Source organism: Centroberyx affinis, unplaced genomic scaffold (genome assembly GCF_046629955.1).
Source record: "Centroberyx affinis isolate AG114_WGS23_722 - 3 ecotype Tasmania unplaced genomic scaffold, CSIRO-AGI_Caff_v1 ptg001168l_1, whole genome shotgun sequence".
NCBI lineage: Eukaryota > Metazoa > Chordata > Actinopteri > Beryciformes > Berycidae > Centroberyx > Centroberyx affinis.
In genome coordinates this window covers 12,501-37,500 of record NW_027279699.1, presented here as the reverse complement: position 1 = coordinate 37,500, position 25,000 = coordinate 12,501, and the positions used below count along the sequence as shown (strand labels likewise).

The following is a 25,000-nucleotide window of genomic DNA, read 5'->3' as shown; positions in this document are numbered from 1 at the left end:
ACAGCTGCTCTTCCAGAATAATTAATTAAAGAAACTGAGGAATGAACCCACATCATGGTATTTGTATTGGATAGAAGGGAACTAAAGTCCTTGGTTGACTTCAAACTTCAAAAATCAGTTTCCTCTCCTGCGAATGTTCAGGAAACCAAACAGCGTTGGTGTCAAATGTTCTTGTCATCCTTCAGCTTGATATAATCAAAGTAATGGGAATATATCAACTCAGAGAATACAAACATCTCTCATTTAAATTAGCTTAATGTGAACGGACGATGGACAATTCTGAGGAAAAGGATTTGAACTGGGAATTGATGGTTTTGGATAATTCAACTTCAGTCTGATATTTAGGTGATAGGGGTGATATCAATGTATAATTGTTTATTTAACTTGTATATCACTGGAACGTATGTATCACCATGGATTACATCTGTTCAGAATATATTAGATGAATGTGGTTTCTCCTCCCTTTGGTTGGATCAGAGGTGTGATAATATCAAAGGGCTGAAGCTGGCAGTTGAGCAGAGGTTAAAAGATCAGTTTTTGCAGAAGTGGCGTTATGAGCTTTAGAGTCATCATGTCAGCATGGGATTTATATCGTGAATTTAAAGAAGACTTTAAGTTTGAAAAGTATCTACTTTGTGAAAACAGGAGGTATGGGCCAGGCTGTTTGTAATTTTTGAGTTTCTAATAGCAGATTTCCCAAAATAACAGGAAGATACAAAGGTCTGGAAAGGAATAAAAGGTTTTGTGATTTCTGTAATGACAACTGTCTGGGGGATGAATATCACGTTTTGTTTGAATGTGAAAACACAAGAATTGTTGAGAATAGAAAGAAGTACCTGCCAAAATACTTTGTAAACCACCCGTCTATGTTTAAACTTATATTATTATTGCAGACAAATAAACCAAGGATACTCTGTAAACTGGGTGCATTTCTGAGTAAAGTTCTGCCTCTCTTTAAATGACTTAATTTGTGATCTATTTAATTTAAGATTTATTCTGGTTGTTTACCATTGTACAGCTGTTCTGTTTTATGTTTGTACTCCATACCACGATGTGTGGTCTAGAGTAAATAAAATCTGAATCTGAATCTGAATCTGAATAACTTTTTTGATTGATAACTTTAACATTATAACTGAAATAGAAACAGTAATTCGTTACACTACTTGTCATTTCCGGTAACTCGTTCCACCCAAAACTCTGCTGCAGTTTATCTGACTGATGCTGCGTTCATGTCACATGGGAAAAACAGTCGATATTCAGGCTCCTGAATTCTGCCACCAGTTCTGTCACCACCTTTTGTTCGTTTTGTTTAAAATTAATATGTCACTGCAACATTTATAATGATATATTAATTTCAATAAATCAAGCAAAAAGAAGAATTTTCATCTCAACTACAATCATGGTGTTTGAAGGCTTCAAACAAGTTTAAACTTGAGAACTCTTCCAAGTCTTCCTGACAGTTATTCCCATCGGACATGAACGCAGCTCGAGTTCCCATGATGCCTCCTGACCGGTGTGGACGTAGTAGATGTTTCCCTGCAGCAGGTCCTGCTGGGAGAACTTGTCTGCGGTCAGCCCCGCCCTCTGCAGCTCCCCTCTGGACGGACTCCTGGCCAGCATGTAGGTCAGTCTGGAGTCGTCGCTGTCCCGGTCGGTGGCGGACAGGTAGTCCACCGTCACCTGGACCCGCCCCCCTTCCTCGCAGCTCAGCTCCCCCCGCAGGCCGCCCTCCAGCTGGGGGGGCTCGTCGTTCATCGGCAGGACCTGAGGACACCGGGAGGGAAACTTTCCTTTAGCAGAAGTGAAATTACTTCCTATTAAGTGTCGTCGTCATTTTGGGGCTTTTTGGATTCCTAAACAATGCAAACTGCAATCCCCCTGAACACTGTGCACTGCAAACAGCAATAAGTGTTACACACCAACAAACAAACCAACAAATGAACTAATGAACACACAGGACTCACCTGTATCAGCAGGACTCTCACCTGCAGGACTTACCTGTATCAGCAGGACTCTCACCTGCAGGACTCACCTGTATCAGCAGGACTCTCACCTGCAGGACTCTCACCTGTATCAGCAGGACTCTCACCTGCAGGACTCACACCTGTATCAGCAGGACTCTCACCTGCAGGACTCTCACCTGTATCAGCAGGACTCTCACCTGCAGGACTCTCACCTGTATCAGCAGGACTCTCACCTGCAGGACTCACCTGTATCAGGAGGACGACGTCAGCAGAGTTATGTCCGTCTGTCACCGTCAGACCGACAGCATCCTCAGTGGTCTCAGAGTCATCATGGATGTACCTGCAACACAGACAGACCTGTCACTTGCTACAGGGAGAGGTCAGTGGGCGGAGCCAAAGAACCAGTTTTTATTAGTGCAGGTCAGCTAACTGGCAAATTTGAATGGCAAAGAAGGAACTCAAAATAGACAAAAATATAGCAATTCCTTCACTCCCATGACATCATGATGTTGAAGGTCAGCAGCTAGCTAACTAGCTTACCTAGCTAGCTATAGGCTAGTATGGCTAGTTTGAATTTGAAGGTCAGCTAGCTAACCAGCTAACCTAGATAACTTAGTATGGTAGATTGTATTTTTTTGGTTGGTAGCTAGGCTAGGTAGCAGGCTTCAAAATATTAGCTTCCTCCTCTGAGCTTCAGTCCAATCTGTGGTTCTTTAGCTCCGCCCACTGATGTTTAACTCAACCAATCAGATTATTTCTGCCTCCAGAGCAGCTCTGCCACCGAGAAATGTTTGTAGAGCTAAAACTCGAATCTGCCTCCAAAATACTAAAATATAAATGGAGTCATTCCTATGTTACCAGGGTCCTATGTTCCCCAGCTCTATATAGCACATAATGGGAACCTGAAAAAGATGTTTCCCAGCTCTGTATTCACTTAATATGGTTAGTTAGGGTTAAACATAGGACCCTGGGAACATAGGACCCTTTGTCATGTTCCCATTATGTGCCATATAAATCTGGGGAACATAGGACCCTGGGAACATAGATACGCTATGCAACACTGTGGCAGCTCCCAATATTTTGCTTACTTTATTCTACATTAAAAAAATTCACGTTACGTTTCGAGCCCGAGACGTAAGCAAAATATTGGGAGCTGCCACAGTGTTGTGAGTCTTTTTGAATTTGCATGAAGTAACTATTTCGACTCAGCACCTGGAAAGGAGATGTGTGTGGGTTCACTCTGACTTCTCTAACATAGATACGCTCCAAATAAATCACCAAGTTCATCTTTCAATATCAATGAACTGAAACAGCAGCGACAGAGGATTAGTCTTCATTTTGTAAACTACCAAGGAGTTCAGTGAGCTGTTATTCTTTAAAAAAAAAAATCTACATTTCTTTCAGTTTTGAGGTGAGTAGGCACCATTTTGTTTCAATGGGGGATAACCTTTCTGAACATAACCATCCTGAAGCTGTGCCCCAGTGTATCTCAGAGTGTGTGTGGGTCAGGAGGCGAACTACCCACAGGAAGAAAACACTCATTCACCCACATTTAATTCCCCACTTCCGAAACACGGACCAAACTGAACGTATTTCCTCACTGAGCCTGGAGGCTTGTGGTTTGGTTGAAGTCACTGTGGGTTTCAGCTGCTGGATCAGTGAGTTTGGTGACATGGAGACTGTAAACAGAAAATCCACCAAAATCGGATCAAAGTCGGAGTGGGCTAACAGTTTACATGCAAGAGAGTTCATGTGGGTCGCTGTTTACGTGTCCGCAGCATGTAATCATCCAATTGAGGGGTGTAATCATCTAATTTGTCTTAGCCCACTTCAATATTCAGACAGCTTTGATCAGGTTTAGCCTCCATGTTACTGCAGTCAGATATCCAGCAACACCTCAGAACAACATGTCACCTGGTTTGTATTATGGCGTTGTTATTTCCTTTCTGTCTACTTGTCTTACATGATCTTTCTCACAGGAATATTGTCATGGCACTGGTGCTGACTCTTAAACTCATTGATATATCAATATGCTTTGCAGCTGCGTCACAAATCTGCTCCATCCAGCTGAGTCTCCATGATGGAGGAACACTGTAGAACTGTCTGTTAGTTAATAAAGTGGCAGTTAATGGCAGTGTATCTCCTTTTTATTGTTTATTTTGTAATTGTGTTTCTTCTTCACGTTCACTTTTATCTGTTTGCATCTGTGTTTAGTTGCATGTCTGTTCGTTTTCTAGTTGCATCCATTTATCCCCTGTATTACCTTTTATTCCTTTTTTGTTATTTTGTATTTATTTATTTATTGTTTATTATTCCACTGTTTTATTTATTTGATTGTGGTAAATTCTGCATCATTGTTTTGGTTTTTTTTTTATTGTATGTAAAGCACTTTGTAAACTTTGCTTTTAGAGAAGTGCTATACAAATAAAGTTATTATTATAAAGTGTAAATGTGTGTGAAGCAGCTGTCAGCAGAGAGCAGCTGAGTCAGCTTGTTGTGGTGTGGCTGTAGATCCATTCAGTAACGTTCTCAGTAAAAGTGAATAGTGTGATAAGGTGGATTTGTTTCCAAATGTAGGTTACTGTGACACAGTAAACTGTCTTGTCTTTAGCCCTAGTCTCTACTCCAAAACATGAAGAGTTGGAGCTTGAGAAGAGTCAGCTCAGTTAACCTGAACAAACTGTTAGCAAGCTAGCTAGCCAGCAAACACACTGATGTTAATGTCAACATGCTAACGCTAGCTGCTACTAGATACGTTAGCTAGTGTGCTAACCAGACAATGATGGTTAGCTGACCAGATGCTATGGTTAGCTAGCTAACAAGCTGACATTATCTAAACACTAAATCAATCAGATGGATCAGTGATGAAATGATCAGTTCAGTCAGAAACAGACAGAAATTAACCGTCTGTTCAATTCTGTTGAGACCCAATCAGCTGTTCACAGAGTTTAGGACCTCCAAGATGGCCGCCAGAGGGGGGTTAAGTCACCTGAAAGCCCAGGTTGCACACACACACACACACACACACACACACACACACGCACACACACACACACCTGAGCCTGAGTCCTCTCAGGTCCTGCAGGCTGAATGCGTCTCCCTCCTGCAGCTTCCTGCCCTGCAGCTCCAGCCGGCCGTGGCTCGCCCCCCGCTGCACCTCCGCCCGCAGCGCCTCCTCCCGGCTGTCCCCGTCCCGGACCAGGAGGTGCTCCTCCGTCACGAAGGCCCCCCCGCCCTCCTCCACCCGCAGCAGGTTGGTGAAGACCTGAGAACAGGGAGAACCACACAGAAAATCCAACTAAAAAGATCAAAATCTGGATCTTAAATTTACACTGGATTACACTGGATCTATCTATCTATCTATCTATGTATCTATCTATATGTCTATATGTCTATATATCATATAATCAGTTTGATAGCACTATGATTTATACTATGATTTTACTGAATCATAATGATTGATGTCAGCCTGAAAAGGAGGTCAACTCTATTTCTGTAAACCAAAAGGTGGGTAAAGTAAGTGTTGGTGGGTCATGAGTGTGGCCGGTATGACCTCTGACCTCTGGCGTCAGGTTGTCCACGGGGGTGACGGTGATGTTGAAGATCAGGCCGCTGAGGGCGCCGCCCTGCTGGTCGCTGACGGAGAAGACGAACTGGACGAACAGCGGCTCCGGGCCGATGTCCTCCACCGGAGGCATGAAGGCCACCTTCATATGGTTCACTGCATGCTGGGAGAGGAGAGAACAACATGCATTTACTACTGCTGTGTTGTATTACTGTAATGTTAGGTATTAATGTTAAGTATTAATGTTAGGTATTAATGTTATTAATGTTGAACCTGTGTGAAGGACTTCAGCACCGGCACCATGGGGTCTTTCTTCATGCTGTTGGTGCTGTCTGTGTAGAACAGACGGCCTGCATCCATTAACCTGAAAATACAAAGAGCTTACATTTTATTTCTTAAAGGGGCAATAAATAAGGTTTTTACTTTTTACACAAACAGACCATAATATATCTGGGGGGTTGATAGGGTTCTTGATCAATACCAATGACTCAACAATTACTCTTTGAAACTCACTTTCTGGATGGAAGAAAAACTCCCCAAACCACTTTCTGACATATTGCCCCTTTAACATGAAGAAGATTCTGACTCAGTGATGACAGCAACTCCCAAAGACAGACTGCAACATTGTTTCTGTTAAAATATCTCTCTTTATTCTTTCTCTTTATATTTATATTATTTATTTGATCATAGCTTTCTCTACGGAAGAGGATTAGGGCCACATGTGAAAAATTTATTTGAGTTCTGACTTTAAACTCAGAATTCTGACTTCTGAGAAAAAAGTCAGAATTCTGACTTTAAACTCAGAACTCAAATAAATTTTTCACATGTGGCCCTAATCCTCTTCCGTATTTCTCTTTATTCTTTCTCTTATTATTTAAGAGAAACAATGCAGTCTGCCTTTGGGAGTTGCCGTCCTCACTGAGTCAGAATCTCCTTCAAAAGCTAGTTTCAAAAAAACATGTGAAGCAACACCTCATGGCTGTCCACATCAGATCTTAGTGTGCATTGCTGAATTATTATTTTAATTTTATTCATTTATTAATTTTTTTTTTTTTTGTGTTACTTGTTTTTGTGTGTTGGTTTATTCTTTGTCATATGCTTTGTTCGCATTAGATCTTAGTGTGCATTGCTGACTTATTATTTTATTTATTTATTTATTTTTATTCTTTTGTTACTTGTTGTTTTTTTCTTTTTTGTGTGTTGATGGTTTCTTCCTTGTCATATGTTTTGTGTGGACCCCAGGAAGAGTAGCTGATGTTTTCTGCATCAACTAATGGGGATCCTAATCAAATCAAATCAAATAAAATGTTATTGAGACTTTTTGACAAGCACCCCTATCCCAAGAAAAACCTGTTTTGTTGCCCTGGCACAACACCAGATATTTCCCCTTTAATTGCCCCTGTTACTGTGGAACAACCTGCCTGAGGAGCCAAGGCTACCTAAATAAATTCAGTCATTTAAATCTCTTCTTAAAACCCATTTTTAAGAAATTAAGAAAGATCAAGAGATTCTAAATATTTATTATTAATGTGGGTGATGTTGCCCTCCTTACCCAGGGTGCAGTGGGCTGAAGCAGGGCCGGGTGACGGTGTAGGCCAGGTCGGAGTCTGGATGCTCTCTGTCGGTGAAGTGCAGGTGAGCCGGCGTCAGCTGAACCACCTCTGACTCCTTGACCTCCAGGGAGCGCACGCTGCCGGGGGCTTCGACCGGCAGCTGGTCCTTCACCGGGAACACATGGACCACCACAGTCTGGGGGGGGGTTCAGACATACAGTACAAATTATTAAATTCTCTAAAATATTGTGTGATGTTAGCTTAGTTTTTTTTCTTTTTTTTTTCCTTTTTTTTATTGTTTGTTTTTCTCCTTAAGTTGAGGGGAGGTCTGTTGTATAAGGCTGTGGCTTCTTGACCTCTCCTGTCACATCTTTACCTCCACCAGGGAGCCCACCGAGCAATTTTACGTTGATTAGACGTTTAAAACACGTCTAAATGGCCATAGCCGTCTAGGCTAAATTAAGTTTAAATGGGGTTGAAAAGTGAAAGTTTATTAGATGTCTATACAGAGACAACATTATCCTGGACTATATGAGAGCTACGCATAGACGCAATGTTGAAATGACTTCTTGTGCTCAGATAATTATCTTGTAGGCTAGTCTACAGGACTTCTCTGGTGCATATTTTTGGTATTTACAGATGTTTATTCATTGTAATAATGTATTTACTGCTTGGTCTAAAATAGGTCTATACATAGCTGTAATGATCCTGGGCGATATGAGAGCTAAAGCATAGACAAGACGTTGAAATCACATCTTTTGCTCAGTGGGAGGTTTTGTTTTCGGTGCCGTTTGTTTGTTTGTTTGTCTGTTAGCAGGATTATGGAAAAACTATTGGCCCGATTTTCATGAAACTTGGTGGAAGGGTGCAGCATGGGCCAAGGAAGAACCCATACATTTTGGAGCGGATCCGGATCCGACTCACGAACAAGCGATAATAGCATCAACCTTGGTCTGCGCTCTCCGAGTGCCCTTCTAGTTGTTTTTTTTCATTATCTAGTTTTTATGCGGTTTTATGTGTGTGCAAATAAAATAAAATAAAAAAATACAATTGTGCAAGGAAAAGTCTTGATTCATATGTCTGTTCACATGAACCTGCTGAAATTTGTTTCTGCAGCAAATGCACAGTGAGCTGCAGAATACACTCTGCTGCCTGAAGGCCAAACGTTGCATTTTGCGGTTTTAAATCTTCTCCTGCTCACATGTCTGTGGGAGAGGTTGGGCGGCTGGTGGCTGTCGGACAGCGTGAAGTCGAAGGAGTCTTCGAACAGTTCGTCTCCAGAGTGCTGGTAGTAGATCTGACCCTGGAACAGATCTCTCTGCAGGAAACTGTCCACTGCTTCACCTGCAGGGCGAGGAGGGAGAGACATGTGATCCAGACAGGGAACCAGTTACCTGCTTTGACTGCATGATGTGATGAGGGGAGTCAACGCAAAACCTCAGTCTCCAACGCTCCAGGCTGACAAGCCAGACTACTGCTTTACTGTAAGACAACTGAAACATGTCGTCCCCCAATCACCAAGCTGCATCGTCCCTCCATGTTTCAGGACGTTGTTCCATGGTGCGCACCTGAACCCACTGAGCCACCAGGACAGAGGTCAGAGTAACACAACAAAGTGCCAAAATGCAGCATCCCTCCAAGTTTTGGTAAAATTGGATGATTGGCACCTGAGATTTCACGCTTTAGTTACAAATTTAGACTTTTTTTATAGCGCACGTAACAGGCCAAGCAGTGTAATGCTATATCACGAGATATCATGTTGTGATTATTGTGATTTTGTCAACCAAAATAACTTACTGCTGTTTGCCTTTGTAGGGCAGTATAGATCAGTGATTCTCAACCCTTTTCATATCAAGGACCCCAGATTCAGTCCACATTAGGGCCACAGACCACATTTGATGAGATTTTGTCTCTCAAACCCAAATCTGAGAGTAAAACAGTCATTCTTCTACATCTTCTAATTGTTTTAACTTCTTGTAAATGAAATAATGCTGAAGATGAACATTTCATCAATTTGCTTGGGACCCCCTGGATCCCCCTCAAGGACCCCTGGTGGTCCCCGGACCCCACGTTGAGAACCACTGGTATAGATGAATCATTTGTTTTGTATCACATATTCTTCTATTTCCCAAATCAAATCAAATCAAATCTCTGCCGTCCCTCCTCACCTGTCTGGTGGGCGGAGTTCTTCCTGACCAGCTGCCCGGCCCGGGGGGCGGAGACTACCCGGTACAGGATGTAGTCATCGCTGGAGTCGAGGTCGGAGGCCAGCAGCATGTACTCCTCCAGCCGCACGGCGCCGCCCTCCTGCACCTCCACCGCCACGTTGTTGATGAGGAAGGGCGGCGAGTCGTCCTTGGGCAGGATGTTGATGGGGAACTTGTGGCGGACGCTGTGGCGGCCGTCGCTGATGCGGAAGACGATGTGGTCGCGGGTGGTGTCGCTGTCAGAGTGATGGTACACCACCGCCCCCCCCCTCAGGTCCCGCACACGAAACATGAAGGCCTTCCCCCCTGGGAACAGAGACAGGCAGAAACTTCAGAATCAGGTTTAGTCATGGGAGGAGATTTGTGACATCAGGGACTGAATCTGAATCACATGAATGTGAATTTGTCATGCTCATACTGAACAGCTGAATTCAGTAGTGCCAGTTCGCTCTCCGATGTTGGATTCAATCTTTGCTCGTTTGCTTTTCCTAACTCTCCAGATGAGTCTCAGAGAGCTCAGTCTGAATTTGAGCTGAGAAAACTGAATTTGAGATTAGTTAAAAGTTAAATTCAATAATCACCACATTCAATTTTAAGCCATTGCCTTCAAAGACAAAAAGTGCCATACTCATTCAAATTTGAATTCATTTATTTAACAAATGTATTTTTTGAATTCAACAACTCAATATGAGCATGACAAATTAAAATCTGTGTAATTCATATACAATCTCTGCTGGCACTAATCTCTTTCCATATTTATTGACAAAATTTGCACATACAAGGAAACTGACTTAGTGGGTTGCTGACATTAAACATAACAGAACACCAAGATGCGATGCGATGTGATAAGATACGATACAGTAAGGTTAGGTAAGATAAGATAAGATGCAATATGTTACGTTACATTACGATGCGATAAGATAACATAAGACACGATACGATTTGATACGATAAGATATGATAAGATAAGATACGTTATGTTATGTTACGATAAGATAAGATACGATAAGATAAGATACAGTACGATATGTTACGTTAAGATACAATACGTTAAGATAAGATACCTTACGATAAGATAGATAAGATGCGATATGATACGTCATGTTACGTTACGATAAAATAAGATATGATACAGTACGATACGTTACGTTAAGATACGATAGGATAAGATGCGATACGATACGTTATGTTACGTTACGTTACGTTACGTTACGTTACGTTACGTTACGATAAGATAAGATGCGATACGATACGATAAGACACGATATGATAAGATAAAACTTTATTGATCATTGTGGGGAAATTAGGTTGTTGGAGCAGCAAAGTAATACGATTCAGCAGGGAGAAAGACAATAGAAGATAAACACATACAGAGAATATAAAATAAGCAATAAAAACAGTATAAATAAAATAAACAAAAAAAGCAATAAAATTGCTTTGTTATGTGAACATGTGCTGCTCAACATGAAAGATGATGATGAGACGTATGGATTTACCTACAGATGTTACTTACAGATGACTTTTTACAGTCTATGGCAACAGGCTCAACTGCTTACTTAATATACTTATAGGGATTACTAAATATTAAATATATATTGTATATGTATATATAAATATATATGTATATATAAATGTACGTAAGTATGTAATGAGAATATGTAAAATTGAAATAAATAAGTAAATAAATAGTAAATTTTAAAAAGAAGTCTATTTAAAAGGTAGTTTTTCTGTTCAGTTTGCACATTATTCTCTGTTGCAGCCTCTGTTAGTAATAGAAATAGTGATAGAAAAGAGAAAATAAACTGAAATGTATGCAGATGTACAGAATATTTCTCTGGGTCCTGAGTGTTTTGAACACTGTAAGGGAAAAATAAAGAAAAAAGCTGAAGACATGGTATAAACAGTGTTTCTAGAAAATGTCATTGGAGGATTTTTTGTAAGTGGAGATATTTCATTTCAAAACATCAAAACAGACGTCAGATGCGCTTTGTAGTGTTCAGACTTTTTCATGATTAAACTACATGATTAATTTTAGGTTCAAATACAAAATGATTTCATTAAACAGGCTTTTATTGAAGGGGACTGAGCTTGATACGGCTTCAGAGTGAGAGTTGTGGGATTTAAACTTCACTGACACTTTCTGTCCTACATTGATTAAATATAGTCCGAGTCCATCTGTCACAGGCTGCTGCTGGCTGTTCTCTGCTGTCCCGTATATCAGCAGAGCGTCAGCTGACCGGCCGACCGGCGGACATGTTTTCTTTCCAGCCAAGCTTCACGCTTTGAGTCAATTAGCGTTTCCGACACATACTCCGTATTTTCACCGAACGCATATTGTCACTTGGAAATAACAAGTTTCTCTTAGTGCCTGAAGGCAACGCGCGCTGGCTGGGGTTTTGCGGGAACACCGGTGGGTAAAATGGCGTCCTTCCCGGGGCGAGCGTGCCGCGCTGCCCGGCGTTCCTCCGCCTGCCAGCGGGACAGCAGGGCAAGGTCAGCAGACAGATTGAGTGATGAACGGTCGCGAGCCGAACCTCATTAGCAACTTTACCAGGGGAGCCGGGACGCGTCCGAGAGACAGAAACTACTTGGTAATTGGGCCCAAAGGTGGCGTTGGGCAACAGGCCCAAAAAAACGAACGCGTTGTTTCACAACTTGGGAGGACCTGTGTGTGTGTGTGTGTGTGTGTGTGTGTGTGTGTGTGTGTGTGTGTGTGTGTGTGTGTGTATGTGTGTGTGTGTGCATGGAGGGACAGGCAGCCATCCATTTGGCTGAAGGCGTTGGACCGACCCTGCGGTGACTGTCCCCAGCGTCGGCGTCCCGAGTCGCAGGATCGAGGGTCACCCCCCCCCCCCCCCCCCATCCCCCCTCCCCCCTCTCCTCAGAGACGCCGGCGGGCCAGAACTCCCTCTGATCCACGTTGGGATCCACTAACAGGTTCCTGTCGGCCCAGAGTGGAACGGGAGCCAAAGTTTTGACAGCTCCTCCCCCATGGAGGGGCGGACACACAGCGGTCCAGACTGAGTAATTAAAATGATGCTGAGTGTGGAGCGGAGCAGGTGAGATGGAGAGTCGCCTAATGGGACAGAAGTTCCACCAAACATCCAACTACTACCCTGCCCCGCTGAAGATGATTCTGTTTTTGCTTTTATTTGATAGTTGACAGTAGAGAGAGAGGAGATATGAGAGAGAGGAGATATGAGAGAGAGGAGATATGAGAGAGAGGAGCATCTGAGAGAGAGAGAGAGGAGATATGAGAGAGAGAGAGGAGATATGAGAGAGAGGAGCATCTGAGAGAGAGAAGGGATATGAGAGAGAGAGAGGAGATATGAGAGAGAGGAGATATGAGAGAGAGAGAAGAGATATGAGAGAGAGAGAAGAGATATGAGAGAGAGAGAGGAGATATGAGAGAGAGGAGATATGAGAGAGAGAGAAGAGATATGAGAGAGAGAGAGGAGCATCTGAGAGAGAGAGAAGATATGAGAGAGCGAGAGGAGATATGAGAGAGAGAGAAGAGATATGAGAGAGAGAGAGGAGCATCTGAGAGAGAGAGAAGAGATATGAGAGAGAGAGAAGAGATATGAGAGAGAGAGAGGAGATATGAGAGAGAGAGAGGAGATATGAGAGAGAGAGAAGAGATATGAGAGAGAGAGAGGAGATATGAGAGAGAGAGAGGAGCATCTGAGCACCGGGGTCTGCTCTCATCAAAATTACTAAAATTAGCATGCACCCAGAATGCTGTCAAAACTTTCATTTATAATCGCCAGCACAGCCTCCATGATCCTGGACCGGAAAAGAGGCAGAAAAAGACGCGGAGAAAACAAAAAACCTTGAGGAAAAAAATAAAAAATACGACCCCAAATCACAGAGATGCCGATTCACATATTATCACATGACCTCTGTGTTTGGTGAAATATGGCAGGTAATTTGCGGTGGAATTTTTACTTTACAAATTACTGACATGGCAGATTCACACGGGATTAAGATCACAGACGACCTCCACGATTCTTACAAATGACTAGAGGTCCCCAGGTCATACCAGTCCCATGTGAACAGGGCTTTAAAATGCAAATAAGGTGCAGGAAAAGTGGTAGAAATGTGCAGAAAGGATCAGGAGGAGACAGGACTAGGGTTCAATTCCCAACTCATGACAACAAGTCTTCATGCCGGACTGTGAGCCTGTCTGCACATCTCTGCAGATCTGAAACCTGCTGCTGAAGATGGAGATAAACAGTATAAAACACCTGATGGACCCACTGTGGGCGAAATGTTGTTGTTTGGTGAGAAATATCAAAAGCAAAGGAAATGAATACACTGTGTGCCGGCACTGTTTACTTCTCAAACCCTGAAGCTAACCATAACCATAACCAAAGTTGTTTTACTTCCTTAAACTGAACTGAAAACACACTGAAATATGGAAGCAAGACGCCATCAAAATGCTTCAAAACGCCTCCTGTCTTTAAATCTGAGAGACCAGAGACCTGAGAGACCTGAGAGACCTGAGAGACCTGAGAGACCTGAGAGACCTGAGAGACCCTTCAGACAAGGTTCAAAACAAACCCGCCTCTCCCTCTCTCTCTCTCTGTCTCTCTCTCCCTCTCTCTGTCTCTCTCTCTCTCTCTGTCTCCCCCTCTCTCTCCCTCTCTCTGTCTGTCTCCAGCTCTCCCTCTGTCTGTCTCTCTCTCCCTCTCTCTATCTCTCTCCCTCTCTCTCTCTCTGTCTCTCTCCCTCTCTGTCTCTCTCTCTCTCTCTCCCTCTCTCTCTCTCTGTCTCTCTCCCTCTCTCTATCTCTGTCTCTCTCCCTCTCTGTGTCTCTGTCTCTCCCTCTCTCTCTGTCTATCAATTCAAATGAGCTTTATTGGCATTAAATACAACAGTATCTGTTGCCAAAGCAAAACAGTGATAATCAAGAAAAAGTAGCAATAATAACAACAAAGATAATTGAACAGTAGAAAGTTGCAATTATTCAATCACACATAAAGGAAAGAATGGGAAATATTTCGGTCAGTTCTGTCTCAGGTTTTCAGCAGGTTACATAAACAGCAGCTAGAGGCTCACTCAGATATAAAGGAGTTTTTTGTCAGGAGGAAGTTTTTTGAAATTACACATCCCTCTCTCTCTCTGTCTCCCCCCCCCCTCTCTTTCTCTTCCCCCCCCTCTCTCTCCCCCTATCTCTCTCTGTCTCTCTCTCTCTCCCCCTATCTCTCTCTGTCTCTCTCTCTCTCCCCCTCTCTCTGTGTCTCTCTCCCTCTCTGTCTCTCTCTCTCCCTCTCTGTCTCTCTGTCTCTCTCCACCCCTCTCTCTCTCTACCCCCCTCTCTCTCTGTCTCTCTCTCTCCCTCTCTGTCTCTCTCTCTCCCTCTCTGTCTCTCTGTCTCTCTCCACCCCTCTCTCTCTCTACCCCCCTCTCTCTCTGTCTCTCTCTCTCCCTCTCTGTCTCTCTCTCTACCCCCCCTCTCTCTCTCTGTCTCTCTCTCTCTCTCTCTCTCTGTGTCTAAAGCAGCCATGAAAGGTTAGCTCCCTCTCCCTGCGGCGTTGCTGCCACCTCCTCCTCCCCCCTCCCCCTCCCCCCCGCCCTCCTCCCCCCTCCGCAGCCTCCTAGCTGGTAGGATGAGGACCTGTTTGGGGACAGCGCATCTGCTCTCTGTGCACGGCGGCATGAAATGGCATAAGTCCCTCCAATCTGTTTAAACAAAGGGCCGTCTCCCTATGCGCTGGGGTGGAAGGGACAGACGAGGACGGAGAGGGAGGCGGCCTCGTTGCCTCGTTGCCGCGGCGCCCCGGGCCGAGCGGCCGCGGCCCATTTTACACCTGATTAGGAAACACACGCAGGGCCACTAGACATATGCTTCCCCAGCCGCGCCGCGTCCCGCACGGACGGCGAGCACATGGAGGAAAAAGGGCGGAAAAGGCCAGGCGACTTTCTCTGGGAATTCTCCGGGCGCCGCGTCAGAACACCAGCAGGATTACAGGACGGGGTTATGAGGGGAGAGATGTGTCAAGAGCGTGTAAACTGGGTAATAATAATCCATAAATCCATTTCATGTAAATAAATGTGGTTGGACTGAAGTAAAGACACCGCTCACCCGGTTTAAGGCTTGAGGTGCCGGAGCTGGAGGATTATGGATTTGAAAAAGGCATCTGAACACTCAAAATCTGTGCAAAAATAATTTTTTGTGATTTGTAAAACACAGATTTTGAGTGTGTGGATATGAATAAATGTCCCTTCTGCTCAACTTGATCATCAATTGATGAAACACAACAGTGATTTAATCTATATCCAGATCGTGTGCTGCGTCTGATCAGGAAAGTGTTGAGGTGTGTTCAGCTGTTTTCTTGTTTTCTGATCACAGCTTCCTCTCTGCTGTCAGCTGCAAACATTCAACTCAGTCTCACAGCAGTTTGTGAAATAGTCACGAAAATATAATCTATTGATTTGTGTACATGGACACGATTTTGCCATTTTTTTCGTGAAATGAACACGACCTAAAGAACGTTCCTCCACCACGAATTTGAAAACGTAAGTTTGGCAAATAAAACAACTTGTGTTACGGTTAGAGAAATGGTTTGGTCAGGGTTAAATAAGAAAAACAATTGTGAAAAATTTCAATGTGGCTTATGGTTGAAATGTACTTTGAACACGCTGGGACACCCTAACCCTAACCCCGGCAAACGTGGAAGGAAGGCAAACGTATGAAACCCTAACCATACGCCCCCCGCCCCCCCTGACCACAACACCCCGACTGGCCATCGTTTTATTTCAGTGTCAAACTACTTCCTGAGTCCCGACTGACAGAAAAAAAAAAAACGTGCTGCAGGCACGAAAGATACTTCCAATTGAAATACATTAGTTTGAAAGTCGTGCTCAGTGTCACAAAAAAAATTGAAAAATCGTGTCCATGAACACGAATCAATAGATTAAATTTTGTGACTATTTCACGAACTGCCGTGAAACCGGGTTTGAAACAGATCAGATCTGGACTTTTCTCTCAGTCACTGAGGCTTCGCGTTTACATGTGTGCAATAATACAGAAATTTCCAATACTCCAATTAAGACAAGAGTGTGATTCAAGTATAATTCCTCTCACTCAAACTAAAACGGGGTCAGCAGCGTTTTCAAAAGTCTCAGTTTCAGGGGTCAGAAGTGCAGTGCGGACGCCAGGCCTGAACGTAGCAAAAGTTATGAGTTTTAAAACGAAAACGTATCAGTGTGGATGTGGTCTAAGGGAGGAAGATGGAGACTGAAGAAAAGAAAGATGGATCTCGCAATTTACCACTTTAAACTGTTTGAGAAAAATATCAAGTACATTTGTTGTATGTTTTTTCTCAGAGTTTGGTTACTTATCTTTTAGTGATTTGGGAATTTAAAATGATTCTGATTCTAAGTGACTCTGGATAAGAGCTGCAGCTAAATGCTTTAGATGTTATTTTATCTGAAAACCTGTGTGTATAATAATGACTGATGACTTATAATAATAGCAATAATTAAATTGTGAAAAAAAACTTCCAAACCACAAATCAAAATTGACACACAATTACCACTCATCACACTCTTACCGTTGTTAAAACTGACAGGCAATTAGCGTTCATGAGATGATAAGAAGCTCGTTAGACAGACCCGTAACCCGTGACATCACCGCTGACCTCTGACCTCTGCCCCTCACCTCTGACGCTGAGGCGGCCGTGCAGAGGTCCGTCCACCGCCACCAGGTAGACGGCGTCGATGTTGTCGTTGTCGACTATCTGCAGCTCCTCCCACGTGATTGGTCGAGACTGACCCTCCAGCAGGTCCAGGCCTGGAAAACAGAGATGAAGAAGAATTTAAAGGAAAAAGTTAAAGGATCCTCTTCCTCTGTTAGATCTCATCAGTCTGTTTACCGCTGATATTTTAGATCCTGAAATATTTTCTCATATCAAACTGGAAATATCTGGAGGTGACGTCACCTCGTCTACGATTGGCCGGTTATCCACCGAGAAGAAAAACACAACAAAGTACTGGATGGAGTCAGAGATGAAAAGAACATCAAGAATAATGTTAAAGTGTTTTATGGTGGATTTTCCCTTTAAAGCTTAGGGTTAAACACTATGTGGTTTATCTAACTTAACATGAAGAAAGCCTCCTGTGGACTAAACATCCATTCAGCTGTCTGACATTCAGCCTCCTTGGTCATTATTAGTAATACTGTGAAATAATAGAAATAGTACAATACAAATTCATGTCCGTTTTTACATTATTGCAGTAGTTATGTAGAGAAAGTTGAACAATCTACAGTGTCGGTGATTATGTTGTGATGAGGTCACATACCCATGTTCCAGGAGACTCTGGGTGCGTTTGTTTCGGCCGCTCTGATGGAGATGTGGACCAAGATGGGTGGGCTGGTCATGTAGGAGCCATCTATCGCTCTGAACTCCACCTTGCAGAGGAGAGACCGACAGAATATTTCAAGATATACGACTGGAAATTCATCTAGGAAATGAGAACTGGATGCTAACAGATCTGGTTCAAACAGCGTTTTTAAATACGTCTTATCCTGATTTACATCCTATATCCTGCATCCTGTATCCTTACATCCTATATCCTACATCCTGTATCCTACATCCTGTATCCTTACATCCTATATCCTGCATCCTATATCCTGCACCCTTTATCCTGCATCCTTACATCCTATATCCTACATCCTGTATCCTTACATCCTGTATCCTACATCCTGTATCCTTACATCCTATATCCTACATCCTTTATCCTGCATCCTGTATCCTTACATCATATATCCTACATCCTATATCCTACATCCTGTATCCTTACATCCTGTATCCTACATCCTGTATCCTTACATCCTATATCCTACATCCTTTATCCTGCATCCTGTATCCTTACATCATATATCCTACATCCTATATCCTGCATCCTTTATCCTACATCCTGTATCCTACATCCTGTATCCTGTATCCTGTATCCTTACATCCTACATCCTGTATCCTTACATCCTATATCTTACATCCTGTATCCTAACCAGCTTCGACCATCAGATGGGTGGGGTTTATCCAACAGGACAATTCAGACTATCAGAGTTGTCAGTTAGAAAAAATAAATTCCTGTAACTTTCTAAACTTTCTGGCACTCATTTTATTCCCCAGTGTGGTAAACCCCACCCACCTGGCACCAAGTTGCGTAAAACAAACCTTCAAAATGATTATGAGCTCTGATCTGAAGTGACGCGGCTGAAGAAGCTGCCTGAGGAACTGGCTAAATCTGTATTATTATATTATAAATCTCTTCTTAAAAGTAATTTTATGGACTTTTTAGTAAAATCACAGCCGTCTCATCAGCCTGAATCACCCAAATTCAACTCTGGTTGACACTGGTCACACTGATGTCGGTAAAACTGAAGAAGGAAATCCAAAAGTGTCTCTATCAGCCTGTATCAAAAATGAGTAACCATAGCAACAGGGACGCAGTAAAAACCTCCGTTTGAGCCTTGTTTGTTCGTGAAAATCTTGATATTGATTTGGGGACAATGACATGGCTGATAGCTAGCTAGTCTTGTTGTTAAACATACTGTCAAATTATATTTACTGTTTGTTATTGACTCTGAATGTTGCAGCATAACGTTAGCTTTCTGGCTCCTAGCTGAGCCAAAGGGTTCTATGAGCTGAGCGGACTAGAAATATCTCCTGCTGCCAAGTCCTATCTAAGGTTCGTCCTATTTACTGGAGCAGTGAACAACGTTTCCGTTGCATAAGAACCTTATGGGACGGTAATGATTGTTCCAGGTATTAGTCAAACCCTCAGGTGTTACCAGGGAAACTGAGTTATGGCTTGTGAAAAACTTTAGATTTTGATTACAAAACGCATGAAATTTATAAATGGTCTTAATTTTTTTTTCTTTGGCAAGTGACCATGGTATAAGCAGGATAATGCCCTTCGAGGAATCCATTATCAATTAATGGACTCCGCTGCGCGCCGGACGATTCTGGCCTCCCCGTCGTCCATTAATTCCTGATAATGGACACCTCATTGGTTATTATCCCTTATATTACTTATATTATGATGCTAATAAGCTGCAGCACCTCGTAGTTCCTGCGGTGCGTGTGGCTGCTGTTGGGCGGCTGGTAGGCCACCCTCATCTCATGCAGGTCCAGCCAGGTGAAGGAGCCGCTGGGCTTGGTGTGGTCGTCCAGGTGGGTGAGGTAGCCCTCGGCGGGGGGGGCGGTCACGTTGAACACCAGCCTCTCCTGCGGCGTCTCCTGGTCCTTGGCGTCCAGCGTGGCGGTGGTGAGCGGCGTGAGGATGAACTGGTCCACCTCCAGGATGAAGGAGGCCATGAAGGCGGCCTGGGGCGGCTGGTTCTGCATGGCACCGTGGATCAGAACTGGCAACCACACCGCCTCCGTCTGGGGGAGGGGGGGGGGGGGGGGAAGGGGTTAACGGTCTGTCTGGTCGGTTCTAAATCAGCAGCAAACTGATCAAAAGGGGCATAAAATAATCTATCGGTAAGAAATAGGAATTGCAACAACATCAGCAGAACTTTCCTCCTGCTACACAAGCCTCTGTGTAGAAAATGGCAGTAGGAAAATGTGAGGATTTCTAATGAATGACATAATAGTGAAATGTAACTGCTCCTCATTTTGCTGGGGGCAAAATGGACCCCTCAAGGTCCCCGTGCCCCACTTTGGGAGCCATATAAAACAAAGTCGCCTTGGGTTTTTGTGATTCTTTGTTTGCCACAAAGTCGTCCCGTTTTTCCAAAGAGCATCTCTCATTTCTACATTTCCTTTTCCTTTACTATTTTTGGGCGTGTGTGTGGAGTTTGGGACAGACACACTTTTAGTCATTTTTCCACATGATGTACAGCATGATGTCAGCAACACATATTGTCACGACATCAGCTGTTAAATGTGTTGAAAAGAAACAAGTTGTAGTATTGGTGCTACTGGACACATGTACCTGTTAAAAACAGCAGCAGACACGACTCCCTGTTTGAGTCCCAGTCTGTCAGGAGGCAGATGACGTGTTTAAAGTCTCCAGTTTTAACCTTCAGGAGTTTGGAAGCTTTCTGAACCTCCTGCTCCACATCCTTCCACCTCCACTGAGCTGAGAACAGTGTGAATCACATGGAAGTGGGACACATGGTGGCTGCCAGTCACACACTTCTCCTCTGAGATGCTAATCTCACCTGGAAAAGCTCCAGATTCGACTTTCCACCTCTGTCTGCCTCTTCGCTCGTTTCTCTGTGCCAGTGGATGGCAGAAGACTACGAGTTCATCCACTGCATATGAAGAATAAAGCACTTCAGAATAGCTTTACTAAACCTCTTCCTCTAAAAGTATTTTTTCTCCAGCAGTATTTTGTACTCTGTAGTGTGAGAGGAGTGGATGCTGCTTGTACCTCCAGCAGAGTTACAGAGTCTTTTGCCTTTAACTTTCCTCATCAAGAATAAGAATTTCAACAATAAACCACTGAGGAGTAGCAGCACCAGTCTTCTTCCTTTAACTAATTGATTATGACTATGATTTCCTCGCACTTATCTCACTGTGCTACAAGCTGGTCCCAGGCAGGTGTGACTACGCTAAAACCATTATACACTCTTTACAAACAATCTGTGAAAATTCTTGATAAAAAAACCAAGGAGCTGCCATCATTGTACCATCATTCAAAAGTATAATTTATTGACCTTTGACAGTTTTCTTTGTTTTGCAGATATGTGCCTGATGTATAAATTAATTCATGATCTTGCGTCACCACCACTTAAACTCTGTGTGTCATTCTGCAGGGACAGTGCCAGAGAGAGCAGGGCATCAGTCAGAGGAGACCGCTCGGATAAATTTAGGAAAACTGCTTTTCATGTAAATGAACTCAATTCCCGCCCAGATCAGAGAATGCAGCTTCAGGATTTTTAAAGCAACACTTAAAACTTGGCTCAAGACAAATCAATCATGTGATCACTGATCTAAACTCTTGTATGGAACCAACTGTTTTCCAACATGGAGACTATAATGTATATTTTGTATGACGTTGTTTTATATGTGATGTACTGTTTGTAAACTTTGCTAATTGTATTGTTTTTAATTGTTTGTATTGTATTGTTTGTATTGTACTGTATTGTTTTTAATATCTTCCTGCCCAGGGACTGCAGCTGTAAATTAGCTATATAGCTAACTCTGGCCCAACGGTTGTGTTGTGCATGGCCCCTGTTAAATAAACTAATAAACTAAACTACCGTATTTCCTCTAATAGTGGCCGGTAGTCAATTAAAAGCCGGGTCTCCGATAACGGCCGGGGCCGTGGTCGACACGAACGAATAAAGGCCGGCCCCAAATACAGACCGGGGAAAAAAACAAAGGAAACAAGCGTGAATTCGCCATAGCTGCGACCACGTACTGTGCGGCTACAGGCCGATAAAGGGTGGGGACATTTCTGTGGACCGACCGACCGACAGACTGACCAACAGAGCGAGCTGTAGAGCTGCTGGTCGCAGCTAAAAACAACGGTGGATACCGATAAACTCCTGGCAGAAGTCTCTGGAGCATGCTGCTGTCGATTACTGTAATTATCGTAATGCATCGCAGTAACAAAAAAACGTCTACCTAACGAACCCAAACAGAAGCAGATCAGAAAACAAGGAGGCTTCGTACTAAAATATGAGCAAATATACTTATCAAACAGAGGGAATTAGAAATAAAGGCCTGTCTTACGGTAAATACGGTAAACTAACTTTAACAGTACTTTCCGGGTGCTGCCCGTACCTCCAGCAGGGCCCTGGTAGCCTGCTCCCTCAGCTCCACCCTGATGGGGACGTAGTCGATCTCGGGCGACGGAGGGCTGAGGTGCCGGTACTTCAGACCGGAGCTCAGGAACTCCTGGCAGCCGGTTTTCAGGAAGCGAACCTCCTTGGTGCCGTGAAGACAAGCCGTGTTCCCCGGACAGAGGGCCACCTCTCTGCCTGAGAGACGAGGAGCAGGGCACACACTCAACACACTGAACACACTCAACACACTCAACACCCTGAACACACTGAACACACTCAACACACTGAACACACTCAACACCCTGAACACACTTAACACACTGAACACACTCAACACACTGAACACACTGAACACACACACTGAACACACTGAACACACACACTGAACATACTGAACACACTGAACACACTGAACACACACACTGAACACACACAACACACACAACACACTGAACACACACACTGAACACACACAACACACACAACACACTGAACACACACACTGAACACACACAACACACTGAACACACACACTCAACACACTGAACACACACACTCAACACACTGAACACACACACTGAACACACTGAACACACACACTGAACACAGGCTTCACAGTCGCATCACAAACCTAGAGCCAGGTCTCTGGGCAGAAATATGTGTCACTAGAAACTGAAATTGAAATATTTATATTTGAATTTGAATTGCTCAACTTGAATAATTGCATTTAAAACTGAATTTGAATCACATAATTTGAATTTGTATTGTTTAACTTGAATAATTGCATTGAAACACTGAATCTGAATAATAATTTGAAATTGAATTTATTAGTTTGAATTTGAATTGTGAGAACTGAATACAGTTTCAGAGCAAATGAATTCAATTTCATAATATTACATTCAGTTTCAAGTTTACTGGAATTCAGTTTCAAACTAATAAATTCAATTTCAAATTATGCTATTCAGATTCAGTTTTTTAATGCAATTATTCAAGTTGAGCAATTCAAATATAAATAATTCAATTTCAGTTTCTAGTGACACATATTTCTGCCCATACAGATCTCTGGAAATTTTGTGAAATGAGCATGATGTTTTGAAATGCAAATAACAAGCTCTGTGGATGGAAAGTGAGAGAAATGCATTTTCCCGGCAGGAAAGGATGAGCAGTGTATCACAGCAGGTCTATGTAGAAATAGTCACAATAGTAATACCAATATGTGTTCCAAATATATATAGCAGATAGTTTAGTTGAACGTTCCAATAATTGGGCTTTAAAATGACCAACTTTAGTTATCTGTACTTAAAAAGGCCAAGTTTAACTCCACTGACATTAGCTCACTGTCCCAGAGCTTAGCCTTGAAAAAGATCAACTTTTGCTCACTGGTCCAGGACTTGTGATTAAAAAAGACTGACTGTATCTCCCCGTCCCAACTGTCCCATCGGACGGCTCTGATGATCTGGACTAACCCTTCCTCTGGGCGGAGTCCTCCTCTGTCACCAGCTGACCCAGAGACGGGGCGCTGGTGTCGGTCATCAGTCTGACGGTGCAGGCCAGGTCCGGCCGGGTTCGGATGCTCAGGACAGACCCGTCGATGGTGTTGGACAGACCGTAGAACTGAGGAACCACCAGAGGAACGCTGCCCAGTTCCACCAGACCGGACCGGGACTCCAGAACCCGGACCAGCAGAACCACCGACTCCATCAGCGTGTCAGAGTCTGTGAACCTGAACACAGATATGATACTGCATGTTAAAATACATGAAAGAGTACTACTACTACACTACTACTACTACTACTACTGCTGCTGCTACTAGTAGTGGTAGAAGGTCCTGACAGGCCAACCCTGTTTTCCAATCTGTCTAAAAGATTGGAAAACAAGTATTACTGCTACTACTGCTAATACTACTGCAGCTACTAACTGACCTGTAGACTCTCAGCATCACTGTGTCCTCCTCCAGTAGAGGACTGCCATTGTGGACGTACTTCACCTCGTCTTCTAGGAAGTGGCAGTCAAATACCTGAAAAACAACACAGAGCAGCTCACCAATAACACAGATGAAGGCCTCTGCAATTTTTATGAGCCGTAAGTTTTGGAGCCGTTTGTTGTTTTGGAGTTGAGCATCTTCAGCCTCTCTGAAGATGAACCTGAACATATGATCACACTTCTACTACTGCTACCACTACCTGTACTCCTGCTGTTACTGCCACTAGTACTACCACCACTATACTACTACCACTACTACAACTACTGCTACTACTGCTACCAATTCTACTACTACTACTACTACTGTAGATCTTCCCACTTGTAGAGAAAGTTTGCCAACTCTCCAACTATTACTACTACTGCTACTACTACTGCTACTGCTACTGCTACTACTACTACTGATATTGCTACTACTACTGCTACTGCTACTACTACTACTACTACTGCTATTGCTACTACTACTACTACTGCTACTACTGCTACTACTGCTACTGCTACTACTACTACTGCTATTGCTACTACTACTACTACTGCTACTACTGCTAATACTACTGCTACTGCTACTACAGTTGAAACTTTATTTATATAGCAAGTCATACATCAAATGCAACTCCAAGTGCTGAACATAAAAAGTGAGAATAAAAAAAAAAGAACATGAGTTTAAATAGAAAAAATGGAAATGAATAAATAAAATATAATATAATAAAACTAATAAGAAAATAACAATAAAAGTGCAAGTAGAAATAACTACTACTACTGCTACTACTACTGCTGATACTAGTACTATTGCTGCTACCAGTTGTACTCCTCCTCCCCTCCAGCAGACCTTTCCTTCCCCACCTGTGGAGAGAGCCGGCCCACTCTCTGGGTGACCGGTTCGTTCAGGACCACCTCCACCTTGCAGTCGGCGGTCTGATCCACGTTGATCTTCAGCTGTTTCTGGGTGAGGAAGGCGGAGCGGCCCCGGGTCACCTCCACGC

The 25,000-nt window shown here is 43.3% G+C and overlaps 1 protein-coding gene across 1 annotated transcript in view; it reads right to left on the bottom strand.

The window, feature by feature from the left end:
- The window catches only part of frem1b (Fras1 related extracellular matrix 1b), a 33,614-nt gene that overhangs the window by 8,532 nt on the left and 82 nt on the right, over positions 1-25,000 (bottom strand). The window contains exons 1-15 of the mRNA XM_071524235.1: positions 24,861-25,000; positions 23,960-24,054; positions 23,504-23,760; positions 22,036-22,232; positions 19,360-19,683; positions 17,594-17,702; positions 16,953-17,084; positions 9,251-9,595; positions 8,284-8,426; positions 7,082-7,278; positions 5,803-5,893; positions 5,525-5,692; positions 5,021-5,229; positions 2,211-2,304; positions 1,512-1,764 (exon numbers count right to left, since the gene is read on the bottom strand). The exon at positions 24,861-25,000 is cut by the window's right edge and continues 82 nt beyond it. Coding sequence (XP_071380336.1) covers positions 1,512-1,764; positions 2,211-2,304; positions 5,021-5,229; positions 5,525-5,692; positions 5,803-5,893; positions 7,082-7,278; positions 8,284-8,426; positions 9,251-9,595; positions 16,953-17,084; positions 17,594-17,702; positions 19,360-19,683; positions 22,036-22,232; positions 23,504-23,760; positions 23,960-24,054; positions 24,861-25,000 — 2,754 coding nt within the window. The remainder of the gene's footprint in view (positions 1-1,511; positions 1,765-2,210; positions 2,305-5,020; positions 5,230-5,524; positions 5,693-5,802; positions 5,894-7,081; positions 7,279-8,283; positions 8,427-9,250; positions 9,596-16,952; positions 17,085-17,593; positions 17,703-19,359; positions 19,684-22,035; positions 22,233-23,503; positions 23,761-23,959; positions 24,055-24,860) is intronic.